The sequence below is a fragment of the Oppia nitens genome, unplaced genomic scaffold, assembly GCF_028296485.1.
Source record: "Oppia nitens isolate AA-2021 unplaced genomic scaffold, nextdenovo-longstitch-racon4-pilon3 scaffold7_pilon_pilon_pilon, whole genome shotgun sequence".
NCBI classification, from domain to species: Eukaryota; Metazoa; Arthropoda; class Arachnida; order Sarcoptiformes; family Oppiidae; genus Oppia; species Oppia nitens.
In genome coordinates, this window is record NW_026533251.1 from 3528335 (window position 1) to 3546887 (window position 18553).

Sequence of the window (18553 nt, forward strand, 5' to 3'; positions counted from 1 at the left end):
TATTATTAATAATCCACATCATAAGTATTTTTATATATTATTATAATATTTGATTAGTATTTATTTCATTTAATATTTTTACTTTTTTTAATCATCTTTAAAAACACTAGCGACAAAAATACCAAAATCTAAATATATTTTAAGTAACAAATTATTATTTTACAATAAAAATGAATATATATTTTTTAAACAAAATGATTACTTTATAAGATCTGAAATAATCAATTGTAAACCATTTCCAACACGAAAAACCAACCCTTTTCTGTGCCGTCCTCTCCAGTAATACCAATAACTATACATAAAAATAAAACAAATATAAATCTAATAATCCTATATTTAACATTAACTTCAAATACAAACTTTTAATTTATGATAAGTTTGTAAACGTTTACTATTTTGAATTAAAAATTTATTCAATATTTTATATGATTTATTAGCCGTAGTCGTCAACGATGAAGACATAAATATAATTATTATAAATATAATTATTATAAATATAATGCTATAAACAATAAAACCATAAAAAGTATAATTTTTGTTAATAAATTCATTGATGCAAACAATATATTATATAATAATATAATATCAATAGAGCCTATTGTAAACCAAAAATATAATAGTATTTTTGACCAAAATGTTACATTATATTCATTAATCTCGATAAATATGCGATCAAATGCTTTGATAATTAACGATATTTTCAATATATATTTAGACTTTTGGTAGATAATTAATTTTTTGTATAAGTTATTTAATTTGAATCTTAAATATACACATAATATAGTAAAATAAATTAACACAAATATAGTTTGATTACAAAAATAATAAGCTAATAGCATGAAATTGATTGCATTTGGTATACCATATAATAGGGCATTAGATAGTGATAGAGATAATAAATATATTATTAAAATCAAACTAAACACCAAAATTGGTATAAATATATTATTGTTTAGCTGACAATACCAACACAAATATCTCATTTGTTTGATTAGTTTCAAAATTTTCAACCGATTAGTAAATCCAATGCTCGCGGGTGTCACCAAACCGGACATCATTTTAAATACATTCAAAAATGTTGGTTTAATACCACTGAAAAAATTTATGAAAAAAGTCAATTGCAATGCAATAGCCAATAACGAAACTAATATAACTATTATATTGTTAATAGTTTTTATACCAATTAGATAACCAAAATCACCTAATAATGCATAAAATTACCAATTTTTATTAGTAAAAACTAAACAAACAATATGTTCATATAAAAACATATTAAATATTATAAATAAAAAAATTGGGTAATTAAACCATTTTCTTTGAATTTGATTATTATTAATATTTTTATCATTTAATTCATTACATAATCCAATGCAATATAAATGAAAGACACTATGCTACAGGTCAAACCACAACTGATAAATTTATTATGACAATGAAACTTTGTAGTCAAGAAATAATAGTTTAATATAAAAAAAGAATCATCAAAATCGAATTGGTAGTTTAGTTTTTATGGCTTGTTAAGTTTGTCATAAATCACATTATATAATATGGTTTAAAATAAAAATGACGTTATTTATGAATATTATATACTTATTAGATCTAAATTTCAATTATATTATGATTTCTATAAACGAAATTTTAATATATCGACTAGTTTTCAAAATAATCGAATTTGAATATAAATCACACTATTGTAATTTGATAATATAATTTATATTAAAATTCGATTATTTCGAAAACTAGAAGACGTATTGAAATTTCGTTTTTATAATTAGTAATATAATTGAAAATTAGATCTAATAAGTATATAATATTCATAAATAACGTCATTTTTATTTTAGACCCTATTTTATAATGATTTATGACAAACTTAACAAGCCATAAAAACTAAACTACCAATTCGATTTTGATGATTCTTTTTTTATATTAAACTATTATTTCTTGACTACAAAGTTTCATTGTCATAATAAATTTATCAGTTGTGGTTTGACCTGTAGCATATTGTCTTTCGTTGGTCATGATATTTTGTATATCTGGTCATCCTAGTTTTGCGATTGTGTGTATATTAAGTGTGGTCGATATGATATTCTTAAATGTATTTTACAGAATTAAATTATCTCTTACCGTTTAAAAGTTATTCAAAAATTACGTGGCGCAAGATCAATTGACTGGCTCTTTATATATATAATAGTTAAGTAATAATTGGTAAGTTAACTATAAATAAATGTTTTTAGCAAAATTCAAAATTATTTGAAAATAATTGCATATAAGACAAAACTAATTTTAAATTTTGTGTAATGTAATATTAAAAAAAACTATTATAATAATAAAATAACAAAAATAATTTAATAATATAGCAATTATATTAATAATTTAAATAAATGTTATAAAATAAATTGTTATTATTGTATTTTAGCACTAATTATCCATATGAAATCATCATTTATGATTATTTCTATTTTATTATTTTTTTTGATATAAATATTATTATTAACTTCTAATTTATAGAATACTTTATATTTAAGTTAAAATTATAAATTATTAAAAAAATACAAATATATTAAACATTAAGTTAATAGTGTTTGTATTTTATATTATTATAATAACACAAATAAGTATAATAACATAAATAACTTTTATATTAACTTACAATTTACGTCATATAATTAGACTTTTATTTTTATTTAAATAAGTTTAAACAGCTGTTTAATTGACAGAAAAGATTTTTAAAAAATTTATTAAAAATAATATATATGTTTATTATGTTATGTTATATACTGTTATGTAATATTTTATATGATTTATTAGCCGTAGTCGTCAACGATGAAGCCGTAAATATAATTATTATAAATATAATGCTATAAACAATAAAACCATAAATAAGTATAATTTTTGTTAGTAAGTTCATTGATGCAAACAATATATTATATAATACTATAACATCTATAGAGCCTATTGTAAACCAAAAATATAACAATATTTTTGACCAAAACGTTACATTATATTCATTAATCTCGACAAATATGCGATCAAATGCTTTGATAATTAACGATATTTTCAATATATATTTAGACTTCTGATAGATAATTAATTTTTTGAATAAGTTATTTAATTTGAATTTTAAATATATACATAATATAGTAAAATAAATTAACAGAAATATAGTTTGATTACAAAAATAATAAGCTAATAGCATGAAATTGATTGCATTTGGTATACCATATAATAGGGCATTAGATAGTGATAGTGATAATAAATATATTATTAAAATCAAACTAAACACCAAAATTGGTATAAATATATTATTATTTAGCTGACAATACCAACACAAAAATCTCATTTGGTTGATTAGTTTGAAAATTTTCAAACGATCAGTAAATCCAATGCTCGCGGGTGTCACCAAACCGGACATCATTTTGAATACATTCAAAAATGTTGGTTTAATACCACTGAAAAAATTTATGAAAAAAGTCAATTGCAATGCAATAGCCAATAATGAAACTAATATAACTATTATATTGTTAATAGTTTTTATACCAATTAGATAACCAAAATCACCTAATAGTGCATAAAATTGCCAATTTTTGTTAGCAAAAAATAAACAAATAATATGTTCATATAAAAACATATTAAATATTATAAATGAAAAAATTGGTTTATTAAACCATTTTCTTTGAAATTGATTATTATTAATATTTTTATCAATTAATTCATTACATAATCCAATGCCATATAAATGAAATGCAGCCGATTTGTAGGCTATATTTTCTGGCAAACATTTTTTGACATCAAAATTATACATTTTAAATGTAAAATCACTTTAATATTATATTGTAAACTGAATTATTTATTTATTTATTTATTAAGTTTTTTTCTAATTTACAATTACTTTTGAAGCGAAAACGTAATATAAAAAATGCAATTTTAACTTTAATGTGTATTATATAAACTAAAGCAAGTTATACGTGTTTATATAGATAATAAGCAGTTTTAGTATATATAAATATATATAATAGTTAGGAAATAATTTATAAGTTAACTATAAATAAATGTTTTTAGCAGAATTCAAAATTATTTAAAAATAATTTCATAAAATACAAAAATAATGTTACATTTTTGGTAATGTAATATAAAAAACTATTATAATGATAAATATAGCAATAATATTAATAATTTAGATCAATGTTACAAAATAAATGATTATTATTGTATTTTAGTACCAATTATCGATATCATATAATAATTTATGCTTATTTCTAAATACAAATATATTAAACATTAAGTTAATAGTTTATGTATTTTATATTATTATAATAGCAAATAAGTATAATAAATATATATAACTCATAATTTTAACTTATAATTTACGTCATATATTTAGACTTTTATTTTTAACTAAGTTTAAACAGCTGTTTAATTGACAATATAGATAAAAAAAATTATTACAAAAATAATATATATGTTTGTTTAGTTTTATAATTTTCAATCAATCAGTAAATCCAATGTTGATGGGTATCACCAAAACCGGACATTCAATAAATGTTGGTTTAATATCATTGAAAAAATTTGTGATAAAAATCAATTGCAATTACAGTTTTATTATATACAGTAAATATTTCAATAGCATACTTATTTATTTTATAGTCATATTTATTTAATTTTAATACGATTTATATTGTTAGTAAAAATTTGTTATACAATGATAAAATTATAAAATATATAAAATCTTTATTTATTATTTTATAGATTAAGATATATTAACATATTTTTTATAATTTGATTTATTTTGTTATTGATTTTATTAACATTGATATATTTTATTTATAGTATTTTTCAATTTATTTTACCACTTAATACAAAATTACAACAAAAAACTTATATTACATTTTAAGTTAATTTTGTTTATATTTTATATAATGTGTTAAATTAAAATATAATAATATCAATTATATAAACTAGAATATTTTATACTGGTATATATATATTATATATATATAATAAATAATAAATTTATATATTAAATTAATAATCCACATTATTATTATTTTCCATATATTATTATATTTTTTTGATTAGTATTTATTTAATCAATATTTTTATTTTTTTAATCATCTTTAAAAACACTAACGACAAAAATCCCAAAATCTAGATATATTTTAAGTAAAAAATTATTATATAATAATAAATATTTATTTAAATAAAATGATTACTTTATAAGATCTGAAATAATTAATTGTAAACCATTTCCAACACGAAAAACCAACCCTTTTCTGTGCCGTCCTCTCTATTAATACCAATAACTATATAATTATTTTTAACAATTATTAAGACATATATTTAGTAATAATAATAATAATAAACAAAATTATTGTTATTATTAAATAATTTGTTTACTAACTTTTAACTTATTATTAGTTGAAATATGCTTATTGTTAATCAATAAAAATTTATTCAACAATTTATAAGATCTATTAGCGGTTGCCGTCAATGAAGATGTCGTAAATATAATAAATATAAATATAATAGTTATACCAATAAATATATAAATATAGATAATTTTTGATATGATATCAATTGATATAAATAATATATTATATAGAAAGACAACGTCAGCCAAACCTAAAATTAGCCAAAAATATAATAATATTTTTGACCAAAAAGTTATATTATAGTCATTAATTTCGGCAAACAATTTATTAAATTCACTGATAATAGACATATAGTTTAGTATTTTTCTATGATGTCGTCTATTATTATTATTATTAATTAATAATTGTTTATATAATTTATTTAGTTTTAATTTCAAATATTTGCATAGTATAATAAAATAAAGCAATTGAAATGATATACTATTCCACCAGTAATAGGTCCATAGCATAAAAAACATTGAATTAGGTATACCATAGATAAAGGCATCGGTTAGTAGCGATAGTTTCATTATAAATGGTAACATTGTTGTCATAATTGCCATCAACTGAATGATTAGTTCAGTATTCAATCGACACAACCGACACATAAATCTCATTTGTTTGACTAGTCTGGTAATAGCCAACCGATCGGTCAGTCCTATACTGGCGGGTGCTATCAAACCGGATATCATTTTGAATACATCCAAAAATCTAGGTTTTATATTATTAATATAATTATAGATGAAAGTCAATTGCGATGCCAATGCCAACAATGATATTAATATTAGAAATATATTACTACCGGTTTTAATACCCATAAAATAACTCCAATCACCTAATAGTGCATAAAATTGCCAACTTTTGTTGTCAGTCAGCAAACAGATTATACGTTCAAATAAATAGATAATAAATATTATAAATTGAATAATTGGTTTATTAAACCATTTTCTTTGAATAATTTGTCGATAACTAGTATTTTCATCAATAATTTCCGGATTCAATCCGATACGATATAAATGAAATGCTGCCGATTTGTAGGCAATATTTGGCGGCAATTTTTTTCTAACATCAATAATATTATTATACATATTTTAAATAAAAAATTTAAATTTTCTATATATATATATTTATTTATTATATCGTAATTGTATTTGTTTAATAATATTTTATTAACAAATAAAATTACTATTGAAAAGTTTCAAAAATATATTTATAAATAAAAAATATCTTTAATTATTATATTTATTTTTATAATAATAATAAATTAATTATTCATTTTTTAAAAAAAATATTGTATTATATTTAATTATTATGATTATATTATACAGTATATAAATTTTAGTATAATATTATTATTATTTCTGTTAATCAATATTACAATAATAATAATGTTATGCTTTAATTATATTGGGCAACAGTATATACAGTATAACTACTAATTATAATCAAGTAATTATGAATTTATATTTATATTTATTTATTTATTTATTTATCTACTTTACTTAATATACATATTATAAACTAAACTTAAGTGAATATAAAGTAATAATTATAATAATAAAAAAAATGTCAAAAATAATATTGTCTATATTTGTATAAAGTTACAAGGTCACTTATTGAATATATATAATTAATATTAATGAATTTTTATTAATTAATATTTTATTTTGTTTACTACTGAAAATTTGACATATTTTTTTTACTTATAAATATTATAGTTTTCATGAAAAAAAACAAATAAACAAAAACAAGAATACTAAATTATATTAATTATATAACATTATTTTTATTTACCCAGGGTAAATATATTAGTACAATATTTATAAGATATATTATAAGATTATTTTGTATAAAATATCAACCAATTATGAAAAATTTGTTTTACACATCGTTATCAATAATGACTTTAGAAATTAAAATAATTTTTTAATAAACTATTTTATAAACACATAAAATAAATAAACTTTAATAACAAAACAAATATTATAATTATTATTGTTTAAGTTTTGTCTTAAATTTAAAAAAAATCGTTTAAAACACATCAATTTATTATATATTTTTAATAATATTTTCAATTTTAGCAATTAGTATCTCAAACATAATAAAAGCCAAATAACTGACAAATAAACTCAATACAGTTATTGAAAAAAATTTCATAATCTAAACAAATTAAAATTAAAATAAAAACAATTGTTTTTTAAATAATATGTATTAATATTGGATACTAGAAAATGTGAATATAATTGTATGACATAATTATGATTTACTAACAATAGACACAAATCAATACAATTAATTATATTAAATAAATTTATTGATAACAAAATTATTATATTAAATTTTGAAAAATACTTAATTAGTATTATAATTTAATTAGCAAATTAAAATTGATTACATAAAATAAAATAAATTTTATAATAAATTGTTGTTATTATTAATAGTATAATTAAAACAAAATAATTAACTCATTTAATTAGATAAAGACAGAATCTTCTTTAACCGCAAAACTGAGATATTGTTTGACCAAATCGGCAAAATTGGTCAACAATTTTGTGACCAAATTGTCGTTAAAATCCAAACAAAATTTGTGAATATCATCAAACACTTGGTTAGCATAGACAAGAAACTCGTGTTTCAAATTCAATTCATTATACAATTGTCTGATTTGTTGGACACACTGGTCATCTACTCGGCCATAGTTATCGACAATTATAGCCCGTTGTCTATCATCTGCCAATTCCAATGCCCTGACCACTAACCAACTGAACTTACCCTCTTGTATATCAGTTCCGCCCTCTTTGTTCAGGTCTTCATAATCATTGATAGCGCCATCCAATACACCCAATAGTATTAACTTTTCTTCAACTATTTTTTGGTGTTCAATACAATCCCGTCCCGAAGCGTACAATCCTATCGATATTTATGGGTTATGTTATACTTTATATATAAATAGATACAATATATTAATATTAAAAAATAAAAACAAACCAAATTTGAATTGCATAAGTAATCCAAAATATGCATTTTTATATTTATTTTTATTAACATAACCTTTGATTGTAAAATATTTAAAATTGTCTGATTGAGGCATTTTTGTATATATCATATCCAATTGTTGGCCAAATGATATATTACCAAGTAGCTATTTATACATAATAATATATAACCACATTTGAATTACACTGTATATTAATAATTAATATATTCTAGATTCATTAATAAGTTACCTGGGTCATTAGTTCAATCATGTTTACATAGTATGGATGACTTTCATAGTAAAGTCGGATAATTTTATGGATAACTGATAACAACAGTGTACTGTCGTTTAGTGCCGATAAACCTACCGATGACTTATTACAACCAATAATATAAAAAAAATAATTTAGTATATCATTCATTAGTTATTGTTCAACACTAATAGTATACTTACCAATGTATGCCAACACTGTTTGCCCAATCTATTAGTTGAGTTATCCATAATGTCGTCCAACAGGAAATAATAGTTGGACAACATTATGCCCACCCAACCCAATGCATAGACATTTGTATCAAACAGTGGATCACTGGGCATATGTCCCGTAAGCAAACTATAGGTCATTACTGGTCCGAAACCAAACGGATTCAAAGTGTTTGATCCCTTATAATAGCCTATGATTTGTTGCAAATGTGGTTTCATCTGTTCAGCCACTGTCTCATCATTGGTGTTCATAATGTTTTCCAACACTTTATCAACAATTTTGTCAAACATTGACCAAAATTTTTCCGATTGTTGTTTGAAACAAATTAATACAAACGATTCGTTTGTATTGCTATTAATAAAGATACTAATATTTATTATTGATATTAATTATAATCAATTTTGATCCAGGCAATTATACTTTACTTACTTATTAAAATACAATTGTTCCTTAAAACTAACAGACATTATTCAATAGTATAGTTTTATTGATATTATAAATTAATATATAAAGTTTTTGTTGTTGTTGTTGTAAAACTTTTAAATAATTTAATTTATTAATTTTTAAATAATTTAATTTATTAATTTTTAAATAATTTAATTTATTAATTTTTAAATAATTTAATTTATTAATTTTTAAATAATTTAATTTATTAATTTTTAAATAATTTAATTTATTAATTTTTTGTTATATATTATATTTAAGTATAAATTGCAAGAGTTATAAGTGACTAAGTTTAACCTTTTTTCAAAAATCATTATTATATTAATTATTAAATCCTAATTATGTAATGTAAATGTAATGTAAATCTGTAATGTAATGTTATTTTATTTGTCAATACAATAACAATTTTATTTTGTTATTTATTTTATTTAATATTCTATGTAATTTTTTCTATAACTATTTTATATTATATATAGTTAATAAAAAACCACAGTTATATGATAGTGCATACGTGTAGTGTTTTATAAAAATAATTATATTATACCTAGTAAATAAAACATATAATATATAATTATTTTTTATAAAGTATTATGTTTTAGATAAATCTGCAAGGTAATCATATTTTTGTAACAATGCCCTCATCGCAGACAATGTCTACAATCACATCATAGGAACTATACATAAAAACAGTATTTTTAAAAAAAAATTGATTACAAAATAAAATAAAAACTTTTTATCTATAAAAACTTTTTTTAATTTAAAATCAAATTAATTGACTTTAAATGAACAATATAATGTATTATTTTAATCAATAATTAGATTCAATATAAGTTTTAAAAACATAATAACATTTACTAAATTATAATTATAGTATCAATTAAAATTAAAAAAAAAATTACACAATTATCTTAACAACAAATCTGATGCTTGTTTGGCATCAGTTTGTGTAACATTGTCAGACAATTTGTTATTTGCAAACAATTTAATTATAATAAAAAAATGATGAAATAATTGACAAATTGATCGCTGCAAACCCTACACTGACATTAAACGTAGTTTCAAAAATTAAAAAAATAGATAAAAAATATATAACTAAAAAGTAAAAAATTAAGTAATGTAATAGTAAGTAAAAAATATATATAATTAATTTTTAAATAATTAAATAAGCTTCAAATTATTTATTACTTTTTATTGTAATTTTTTGAAAAATAAAACATTAATTATAATAAATTGTTGTTATTATTAAAATTAAAATTATAAATAAAATAATTAACGAATTAACTATATAAAGACAGAATCATCTTTTACCGCATAATTGAGATATTGTTTGACCAAATCGGCAAAATTGGTCAACAATTTTGTGACCAAATTGTCGTTAAAATCCAAACAAAATTTGTGAATATCATCAAACACTTGGTTAGCATAGACAAGAAACTCGTGTTTCAAATTCAATTCATTATACAATTGTCTGATTTGTTGGACACACTGGTCATCTACTCGGCCATAGTTATCGACAATTATAGCCCGTTGTCTATCATCTGCCAATTCCAATGCCCTGACCACTAGCCAACTGAACTTACCCTCTTGTATATCAGTTCCGCCCTCTTTGTTCAGGTCTTCATAATCATTGATAGCGCCATCCAATACACCCAACAGTATTAACTTTTCTTCAACTATTTCTTGGTGTTCAATACAATCCCGACCCGAAGCGTACAATCCTATCGATAGTTATGAGTTATGTTATACTTTATATATAAATAGATATAATATATTAATATATTAATAATAAAAAAAATAAAAACAAACCAAATTTGAATTGCATAAGTAATCCAAAATATGCATTTTTATATTTATTTTTATTAACATAACCTTTGATTGTAAAATATTTAAAATTGTTTGATTGAGGCATTTGTGAGTATATCATATCCAATTGTTGTCCTAATGATATATTACCAAGTAGCTATATTATGTATATATAAATATTAAAACTTGTATTATATTATAAATTAATAACAATTTGATATATAAATTGTCAATTAATTTACCTGGGTCATTAGTTTAACCATATTTACATAGTATGGATGACTTTCATAGTAAAGTCGGATAATTTTATGGATAACTGATAACAACAGTGTACTGTCGTTTAGTGCCGATAAACCTACTGATGGCTGATTACAACCAATAATATAAAAAAAATAAAATAATTTAGTATATCATTCATTAGTTATTGTTCAACACTAATAATATACTTACCAATGTATGCCAACACTGTTTGCCCAATCTATTAGTTGAGTTATCCATAATATCGTCCAACAGGAAATAATAGTTGGACAACATTATGCCCACCCAACCCAATGCATAGACATTTGTATCAAACAGTGGATCACTGGGCATATGTCCCGTAAGTAAACTATAGGTCATTACTGGTCCGAAACCAAACGGATTCAAAGTTTTTGATCCCTTATAATAGCCTATGATTTGTTGCAAATGTGGTTTCATCTGTTCAGCCACTGTCTCATCATTGGTTGTCATAATGTTTTTCAACACTTTATCAACAATATTGTCAAACATTGACCAAAATTTTTCCGATTGTTGTTTAAAACAAATTAATACAAACGATTCGTTTGTATTGCTATTATTAAAGTTAATAATATTGATTATTGATTATAATTAATTTGACCAATGTCAATTACTTTACTTACTTATTAAAATACAAGTGTTCATTAAAACTAACAGACATTATTTAATAGTATAGTTTTATTAATATTATATATAATTTATACATAAAGTTTTTTTTGTTAATAAAACTGACTGTTAATATTTGTTATATCTTACATTGTAAATTCAAATATATATATATAGAATTTATTATAAAATTGAGAATGCTACAAAGCATTTCCAAACTTAATCCTAATCTGAATTAAAAATTAAATTAAAATCAAATGATTCAGTTTAAAAAATAAATTCAACTGTAGTCATGCGAGGTATCATTTATTGTTATTTATGATTATTTTACACGTGTTTTATATTAATAAGTTTTATTAAAAAAAAAACATAATAAATTATTTTACATTGATTGCGAGCACCGGTAGTAACCGAAAATACGCCCACAATGACGACACAAACAGTTAAACTAATATTAACGACGGAACAAATCAATCAAACGACGGAAGAATTTAATGGTCACAAAATCGTCACATAAGAGCCGATCTCTGGATCAACTTGTTTGAAGTTGACACGAGAGACATCAATATTTTAATGCTAATCTTTTATATTTTATTTTAGGCGTTGTTCACATATTACGTCCGCACTTGAGGGGAGGGGGGTAGCCAACTTTTGCGAACGAGGGGGAGGAGAGGGGTAGAGACTTTAAGAACGTTCGCATTTAGATAATATCTTATTTCTTGTGGTGGGGGGGGGGAGGTAGCAGTTAGGGATAAGCGAACGTAATTTTTTAAATGACTATATGCGAACAATTGCGAACATAGGGGAGGGAGGGGTCTAGATTTCTTAAAAAGTGCGAACGTAATATGTGAACCACGCCTTAGATGATTACTTCAAATATGAAGTGATAATTTCAAAATACATTGAAATGCGGACAAACGGACAGTTGGACAAAAAATATAGAATTCAGATATACGTAAGTCATTTCAGAATCATATTTTAACATTACTACATCAGTATTTTTAGTAATAATTTTTAATAAATTAAATTTCCTAATAATTTTTTAAGTTTTATTTTAATAATCATTAAAGACGTTATTAAAGACGTCAAACTCTTTAAACTATTAACAAATAATTTTAGTTATACTTGTATTTTAATTAAAAAAAAAATAGGTTTGTCATTGTCTAGATTTTTTAACATTGATAAGATTATTAAGGTTTATAGTTTAAATGTAAACAGCAATATACTATACATTCATACTATAATGTCAAGTTTAAAAATAACTTTTTTTTTAAAAAAAATTGATTAAATTTTCTGTATATTTTCTAATTTATACTAATATAAGTCATAAATAATTTATTAATAATATTAACTATTTAGTAATAAATATTTTTATAAAAAAAAACTACAGCAGTATTGTTTTGTTTTCAAATTACATATTGTATTATATATTGTTTACTTTATGTATTATATATATAGTATATAACTTATAAAATATATTATATAATAATTTTATTTAATTAAATAAATTGTACAAAAAAATTAGTTAATTATTTTTTTGTGGCTATAACTCGTAAACAGTGAAAATAGTAATGCAATTCTGTAATAGTATTGTCGGCCAAAAATTTAGTCCACGCGCTAGGATTGGGCTCAGCATCGGGTGGACTAAAAAAGGCGTCAAACACAGTGTCCCACAAGTGGTCGCCAACTTCGGCGTCAAACTGTTGGCTGTCCGGGAAATAGCAACGATAACAGTCAACCACTACTGGCATAAAGTCTATTGATTTTGTTGTTGTTTTAATTAAAAAATTTTCAACAAAAAAACAAAATTATTAATTAATTAATTTAAATACTAATAAAATAAATAGATTTTAATACCTATAATCTGTTTGCGATTCATCCCGACATTCAATTCAATTAGTTTTGACTTTTCTATCATAAATCCATTATCTGTTAAACTTTTTAGCCAATCTTCAGTCTGTTTGTCCAGTGATGGATACCATTGTTGGTTTGGATCCCTTTCCTTGCCTTTGCCTAATAATTTTCTATTCAAATCCTGATTAATCAATATATTGCCATAGAATAGTCCATCCGATTTCAATAATTGTCTAAATATGGCCATTACTTGCCGCTTATCCCGACTACAATAGTGTAGCATAAAACTGGTAAATACAAGATCCACCCGTCCATCCATTCATTTTAAATGTATAAATCAATAAATATTTTTTTATTAAATATTTTTTTATTAAATATTTTAAATAACTTATTTTTTTATATATATCATATATTATGTATAAGTATAAATTAAAACAGTTATATGATAGTGAATACGTGTAGTTCAAAATTATACTGTTGTAGATAAATCTTCAAAGTAATATTATTTTTTAGCAATAAAATAACAATTCAACCTTGTTAATTATTTTATTATTTATATATAATTATAAAATGCAATAGCTATATGCTAGTGAATACGTGTAGTGTTTTTAAAAAATCATTATAATATAAATATATTATACTAGTATTTTTATAAACTATTTTCTTGTAGATAAATCTGCAAAGTATGGTTATTTTTTTTGCAATAAAATAACAATTTAATCTTGTTATTTATTTTATTTATATTTTAAATAATTTAATTAACTTTTTTTATATTATATATACTATAAAATACAACATTTATATGCTTATGAATACTATAGTTTTTTTTAAATCATTATATTATAAATTTAAATACAGTAGATTATAATATAATGAAAAAGTAAATTACTTAAAGTACTATAAATGTGTGTCAATGTAACGTAATCTTCGGGTATAATTTGATTCATATTTTAGTTTAATATAAAGTTTATTATATTTTAAATGTATAAATCAATAGATATTTTTATTGTATATTTTTAAAAACTTATTTTTCTATGTATATTATGTAGAATTTTTGTATAAATTAAAACAGTTATATGATAGTGAATACGTGTAGTTCAAAATTATTCTGTTGTAGATAAATCTGCAAAGTAATGTTATTTTTTCGCAATAAAATAACAGTTTAACTTTGTTAATTATTTTATTTAATATTTTAATAAATTTAATTAACTATATAATTATAAAATACAATAGCTATATGCTAGTGAATACGTGTAGTGTTTTTAAAAAATCATTATAATATAACTATATTATACTAGTATTTTTATAAATTATTTTCTTGTAGATAAATCTGCAAAGTAATGTTATGTTTTTTAGCAATAAAATAACAGTTTAACCTTGTTAATTATTTTATTTAAGATTTTAATGAATTTAATTAATTATTTTATATTATATATAATTATAAATATATTATATTAGTATTTTTCTAAATTATTCTGTTGAAGATAAATCAGCAAAGTAATGTTATTTTTTTTGGCAATAAAATAACAATTTTATTTTGTTATTTATTTTAATTTTTATATATAATTATAAAATACAATAGCTATATTCTAGTGAATACATTTAGTGTTTTTAAAAAATCATTATAATATAACTATATTATACTAATATTTTTATAAATTATTTTCTTGTAAATAAATCTGCAAAGTAATGTTATTTTTTTGGCAATAAAATAACAATTTAACCTTGTTAATTATTTTATTTAATATTTAACTTTTTTATATTATATATAGTATAAAAAACAACATTTATATGCTTATGAATACGTATAGTTTTTTTTAAAAAATAAAATCATTATATTATAAATATAAATACAGTATATTATAATATATTAGTATTTTTCAAAAATTATTTTGTATATAAATCTTAAAGTAATATTATTTTTTTGCAATAAATAATAGTTTTAATGCGAATAAGAAAGTAAATTACTTACAGTACTATAAATATTATTAATTAAATGTTAATTACGTATAAAAATTATTTGAATAAATTTAACATAACTTTTAATAATAATTTTATTTGAATAAATTTAACATAACTTTTAATAATAATTTTATTTGAGTAATTATTTTATATAATTTTGAAATTTTATTTTTTTTCAATAAAACTAATATTATATAAATAGTTTATAAGATTTAAAAATTATCAAATTAAATATATTTTGTTTAGTTTAGAAACGTTTAACAAAACAGACTACAGGTTCTCGTTTAGGAGCGACTGATAATTGAAAGACATAATCAAGTGTTGTGTCCGTATTTTTTGTTGATTTGATTTCATATTTTTGAACCAACAAAACAATATACAAAAACATTTCAATCAGTGCCGACACCTCACCCGGACACGATCTCTTGCCTATAATATTATGATTTCTAGAAATAGTATTATTTGTTTAATCTAATAATAATATTAATAATATTAATATTAATTTAATGTATTTTAAGTATATTTATCTGTTATTAATACCAATTGAAAAGGGATTAAAATGTTCGGGTTTAGCAAAATTGGTTTCGCCGTCTATGAGGAATCTTTCGGGTCGAAAACGGTTCGGTTCGTCCCATAGTTTCGGGTTGTTTTGAATTGACCAAAAGTTGGCTAATATATGGGTACCTTTTGGTACAAAGTGTCCACCAATTATAGTGTCAGCAGTTGAACTAATTTTTTTTCAGTAAATAATTAATGTTAAATAGTGCTTAAAAATTACTTAATTAGTTAAATATTTTAGTATTGTTTATATGGATTAGTGAATAGAAAATATAATATTCAATAATATATATATATTAGCTATAAATTAAGTTATTAAATAATAAATTTGAAAAATTATTAATCAAATTCATACATTCGGGTTAAATTCAATGGTGTGACTGATCTAAATCTAAGCACTTCATACATGAATGCCTGAACGTAAGGCATATGTTTTCTTTGTGAATAAACCGGTCTATCGGTTGTACCTATAATTGAAACAATCTCTCCGTATATTCTTTGCTGAACATCGGGATATGTGGCCAACAATACTATCGACCATTCAATAGCACTTAAAACAGATAAAACTAAACCGCCGTAAAGATCAAATGAAACGCCCAATAAATTATTATCTGAATAAAAATAAAAATTAGTATAAATACAGTTATATTATTAGTATTAAATATAAGTTTTTTTTAAAAATAAAATCAATTTTTCAAATTATTTCAATAAATTTTACAATTAAATGAATTTTTATCGCTGTTATTGTGTTTAAGGGATTCACTAATAAAGGCATCGATATAATCCTTGGGAGCATTACTTGTATCCACTGTTTTCTCGTGCGATTTAATTTCATTTCTAAATATGATTTATTTTTTTAAATATATATATATATTAAATATTATTTATTACATTTTAAATTATTAAAAGTTTTCATATACTTTATTAGAGAAATAATTTCATCCATTGCTCGTCCATTGGCTGACTCTGGTAACAAAAATTTAAAATATTTGACCAAAAATCTGTTAATAATCGGAAACTGTGCAAAAACAGTGTTCAACGCCAGTGTAGGGTTGGCGCTAACCAATTGGTCAATTAGTTTCAACATTTTTTCTGTATAATCAAATTGTTTGTCAAATACAAATTGGCTGACAATGTTAAACAAACTGATGCCAAACAAGGATCGGATTTTTGTTTCACAACCACCAGTAGTAGTCGTATCGATTATATCGGACAACCGGTTAATCTCATTGACTATCAGGTCTTCCAACGATGTCTTTCCCGATCTTTTGATTTTAAAATAATATAATAAAAATCGTTTCTGTTCTCTATATTCCTGTCCGTTCATTGAACTTAATCCTAAAAATTATATAATATATAAAATATTTATATATCAGGGTTGCTAAAGGTTTTCGATATCAGAACACTGGGTGCCGTTAAACTTTATTTGTATGAAAAAATTGGCCGAATATTATACATTGTATTATATAAACATATTCATTTATCTGTCAAAACTGGTTAATAACAGTAATAAACAATTTTTATTACAAAAAAAGCTAACCCTTTGGACCAACTGATGAAAAAATATTATCAACGGGTCGGTCAAGATTTGTGTCCTGAGAGAGGCCATCTTTTATTGTCGGCCAATCGTTAAGTAATACAGTGGGAGACGAACCCATTTGTATACTGTTTTTTCATATATATATATATATATACAAAAAAATACATAATTAATTAATTAAAAATAAGTATTAATAAATTTTTATTTATTTGATTAGTTTTAATTATAAAAATATTTACCCAATTACTGGTCCATACTTTTTGGACCAATCGACAAAAGTTTTTGAATTGGCGCCCATAACCGATAAAACGTTTCCAATTAGTGGCCAATTTCGGGGACCGGGAGGCAGTCGACTCTGGTGATCATATTCTTTATAGATTTTTCTAATGATAGCATATATTGATAAAATGAAACTGAAAAAAATCAATGATAATAAAAACATTATATTTATGTAAAAATAAAATATTGTTTTTTTTATACAACAAAATTCAATAAAACTAAAATTGATTTTAGTTAAATAAATAACAAAATACTCTGTTAACTAATTGCTATTATACTATACTGTACTACTTATATTAGTTTTAATATAATTTTTATTTTATTATTTCATACATTATCATTGATATAAAATACGTAAATATAAA

General features: G+C 21.6%; 4 protein-coding genes across 4 annotated transcripts; all 4 read right to left on the reverse strand.

Annotated features, from left to right (window-relative positions):
- Window positions 1-7881: 7881 nt before the first annotated feature.
- LOC128963680 (uncharacterized) lies at window positions 7882-9201 on the reverse strand. The gene is made up of 4 exons (XM_054310194.1): window positions 8839-9201; window positions 8636-8758; window positions 8397-8550; window positions 7882-8318 (listed from the first exon to the last, which is right to left on the reverse strand). The coding sequence occupies exons 1-4, from the start codon at window positions 9154-9156 to the stop codon at window positions 7882-7884; spliced, it is 1032 nt and encodes a 343-aa protein (XP_054166169.1). The 5' UTR covers window positions 9157-9201.
- A 1349-nt stretch (window positions 9202-10550) lies between these two features.
- Window positions 10551-12137, reverse strand: LOC128963151 (uncharacterized). The gene is made up of 5 exons (XM_054309640.1): window positions 12013-12137; window positions 11564-11942; window positions 11356-11478; window positions 11117-11270; window positions 10551-11028 (listed from the first exon to the last, which is right to left on the reverse strand). Exons 1-5 carry the CDS (start codon window positions 12048-12050, stop codon window positions 10592-10594), a joined length of 1131 nt encoding a protein of 376 aa, XP_054165615.1. The 5' UTR covers window positions 12051-12137; the 3' UTR covers window positions 10551-10591.
- A 1387-nt stretch (window positions 12138-13524) lies between these two features.
- Window positions 13525-14168, reverse strand: LOC128963681 (uncharacterized). The gene is made up of 2 exons (XM_054310195.1): window positions 13853-14168; window positions 13525-13751 (listed from the first exon to the last, which is right to left on the reverse strand). Exons 1-2 carry the CDS (start codon window positions 14166-14168, stop codon window positions 13525-13527), a joined length of 543 nt encoding a protein of 180 aa, XP_054166170.1.
- Window positions 14169-16058: 1890 nt separating this feature from the next.
- On the reverse strand, window positions 16059-18450 carry LOC128963682 (cytochrome P450 2D9-like). The gene is made up of 7 exons (XM_054310196.1): window positions 18149-18450; window positions 17910-18034; window positions 17290-17707; window positions 17088-17206; window positions 16725-16980; window positions 16352-16539; window positions 16059-16240 (listed from the first exon to the last, which is right to left on the reverse strand). The coding sequence occupies exons 1-7, from the start codon at window positions 18349-18351 to the stop codon at window positions 16059-16061; spliced, it is 1491 nt and encodes a 496-aa protein (XP_054166171.1). The 5' UTR covers window positions 18352-18450.
- Between the last annotated feature and the right edge of the window lie 103 nt (window positions 18451-18553).

What these genes read in the sequence shown, in the direction of transcription:
- LOC128963680 (XM_054310194.1), bottom strand. Translation starts at nt 9,156, where the DNA reads ATGTTTGACAAAATTGTTGATAAAGTGTTGGAAAACATTATGAACACC. An exon ending in TGATTGAACTAATGACCCAG is followed by an intron (nt 8,551 to 8,635) that starts GTAACTTATTAA and finishes ATGTATAAATAG; the next exon opens with CTACTTGGTAATATATCATT. An exon ending in ACTTATGCAATTCAAATTTG is followed by an intron (nt 8,319 to 8,396) that starts GTTTGTTTTTAT and finishes AAATATCGATAG; the next exon opens with GATTGTACGCTTCGGGACGG.
- LOC128963151 (XM_054309640.1), bottom strand. Translation starts at nt 12,050, where the DNA reads ATGTCTGTTAGTTTTAATGAACACTTGTATTTTAATAA. An exon ending in AACAGTGTTGGCATACATTG is followed by an intron (nt 11,479 to 11,563) that starts GTAAGTATATTA and finishes GGTTGTAATCAG; the next exon opens with CCATCAGTAGGTTTATCGGC. An exon ending in ACTTATGCAATTCAAATTTG is followed by an intron (nt 11,029 to 11,116) that starts GTTTGTTTTTAT and finishes AACTATCGATAG; the next exon opens with GATTGTACGCTTCGGGTCGG.
- LOC128963681 (XM_054310195.1), bottom strand. Translation starts at nt 14,168, where the DNA reads ATGGATGGACGGGTGGATCTTGTATTTACCAGTTTTATGCTACACTAT. An exon ending in GAATCGCAAACAGATTATAG is followed by an intron (nt 13,752 to 13,852) that starts GTATTAAAATCT and finishes CAAAATCAATAG; the next exon opens with ACTTTATGCCAGTAGTGGTT.
- LOC128963682 (XM_054310196.1), bottom strand. Translation starts at nt 18,351, where the DNA reads ATGTTTTTATTATCATTGATTTTTTTCAGTTTCATTTTATCAATATAT. An exon ending in TTCATCAGTTGGTCCAAAGG is followed by an intron (nt 17,708 to 17,909) that starts GTTAGCTTTTTT and finishes TATAATTTTTAG; the next exon opens with GATTAAGTTCAATGAACGGA. An exon ending in CGATAAAAATTCATTTAATT is followed by an intron (nt 16,981 to 17,087) that starts GTAAAATTTATT and finishes ATTTTTATTCAG; the next exon opens with ATAATAATTTATTGGGCGTT.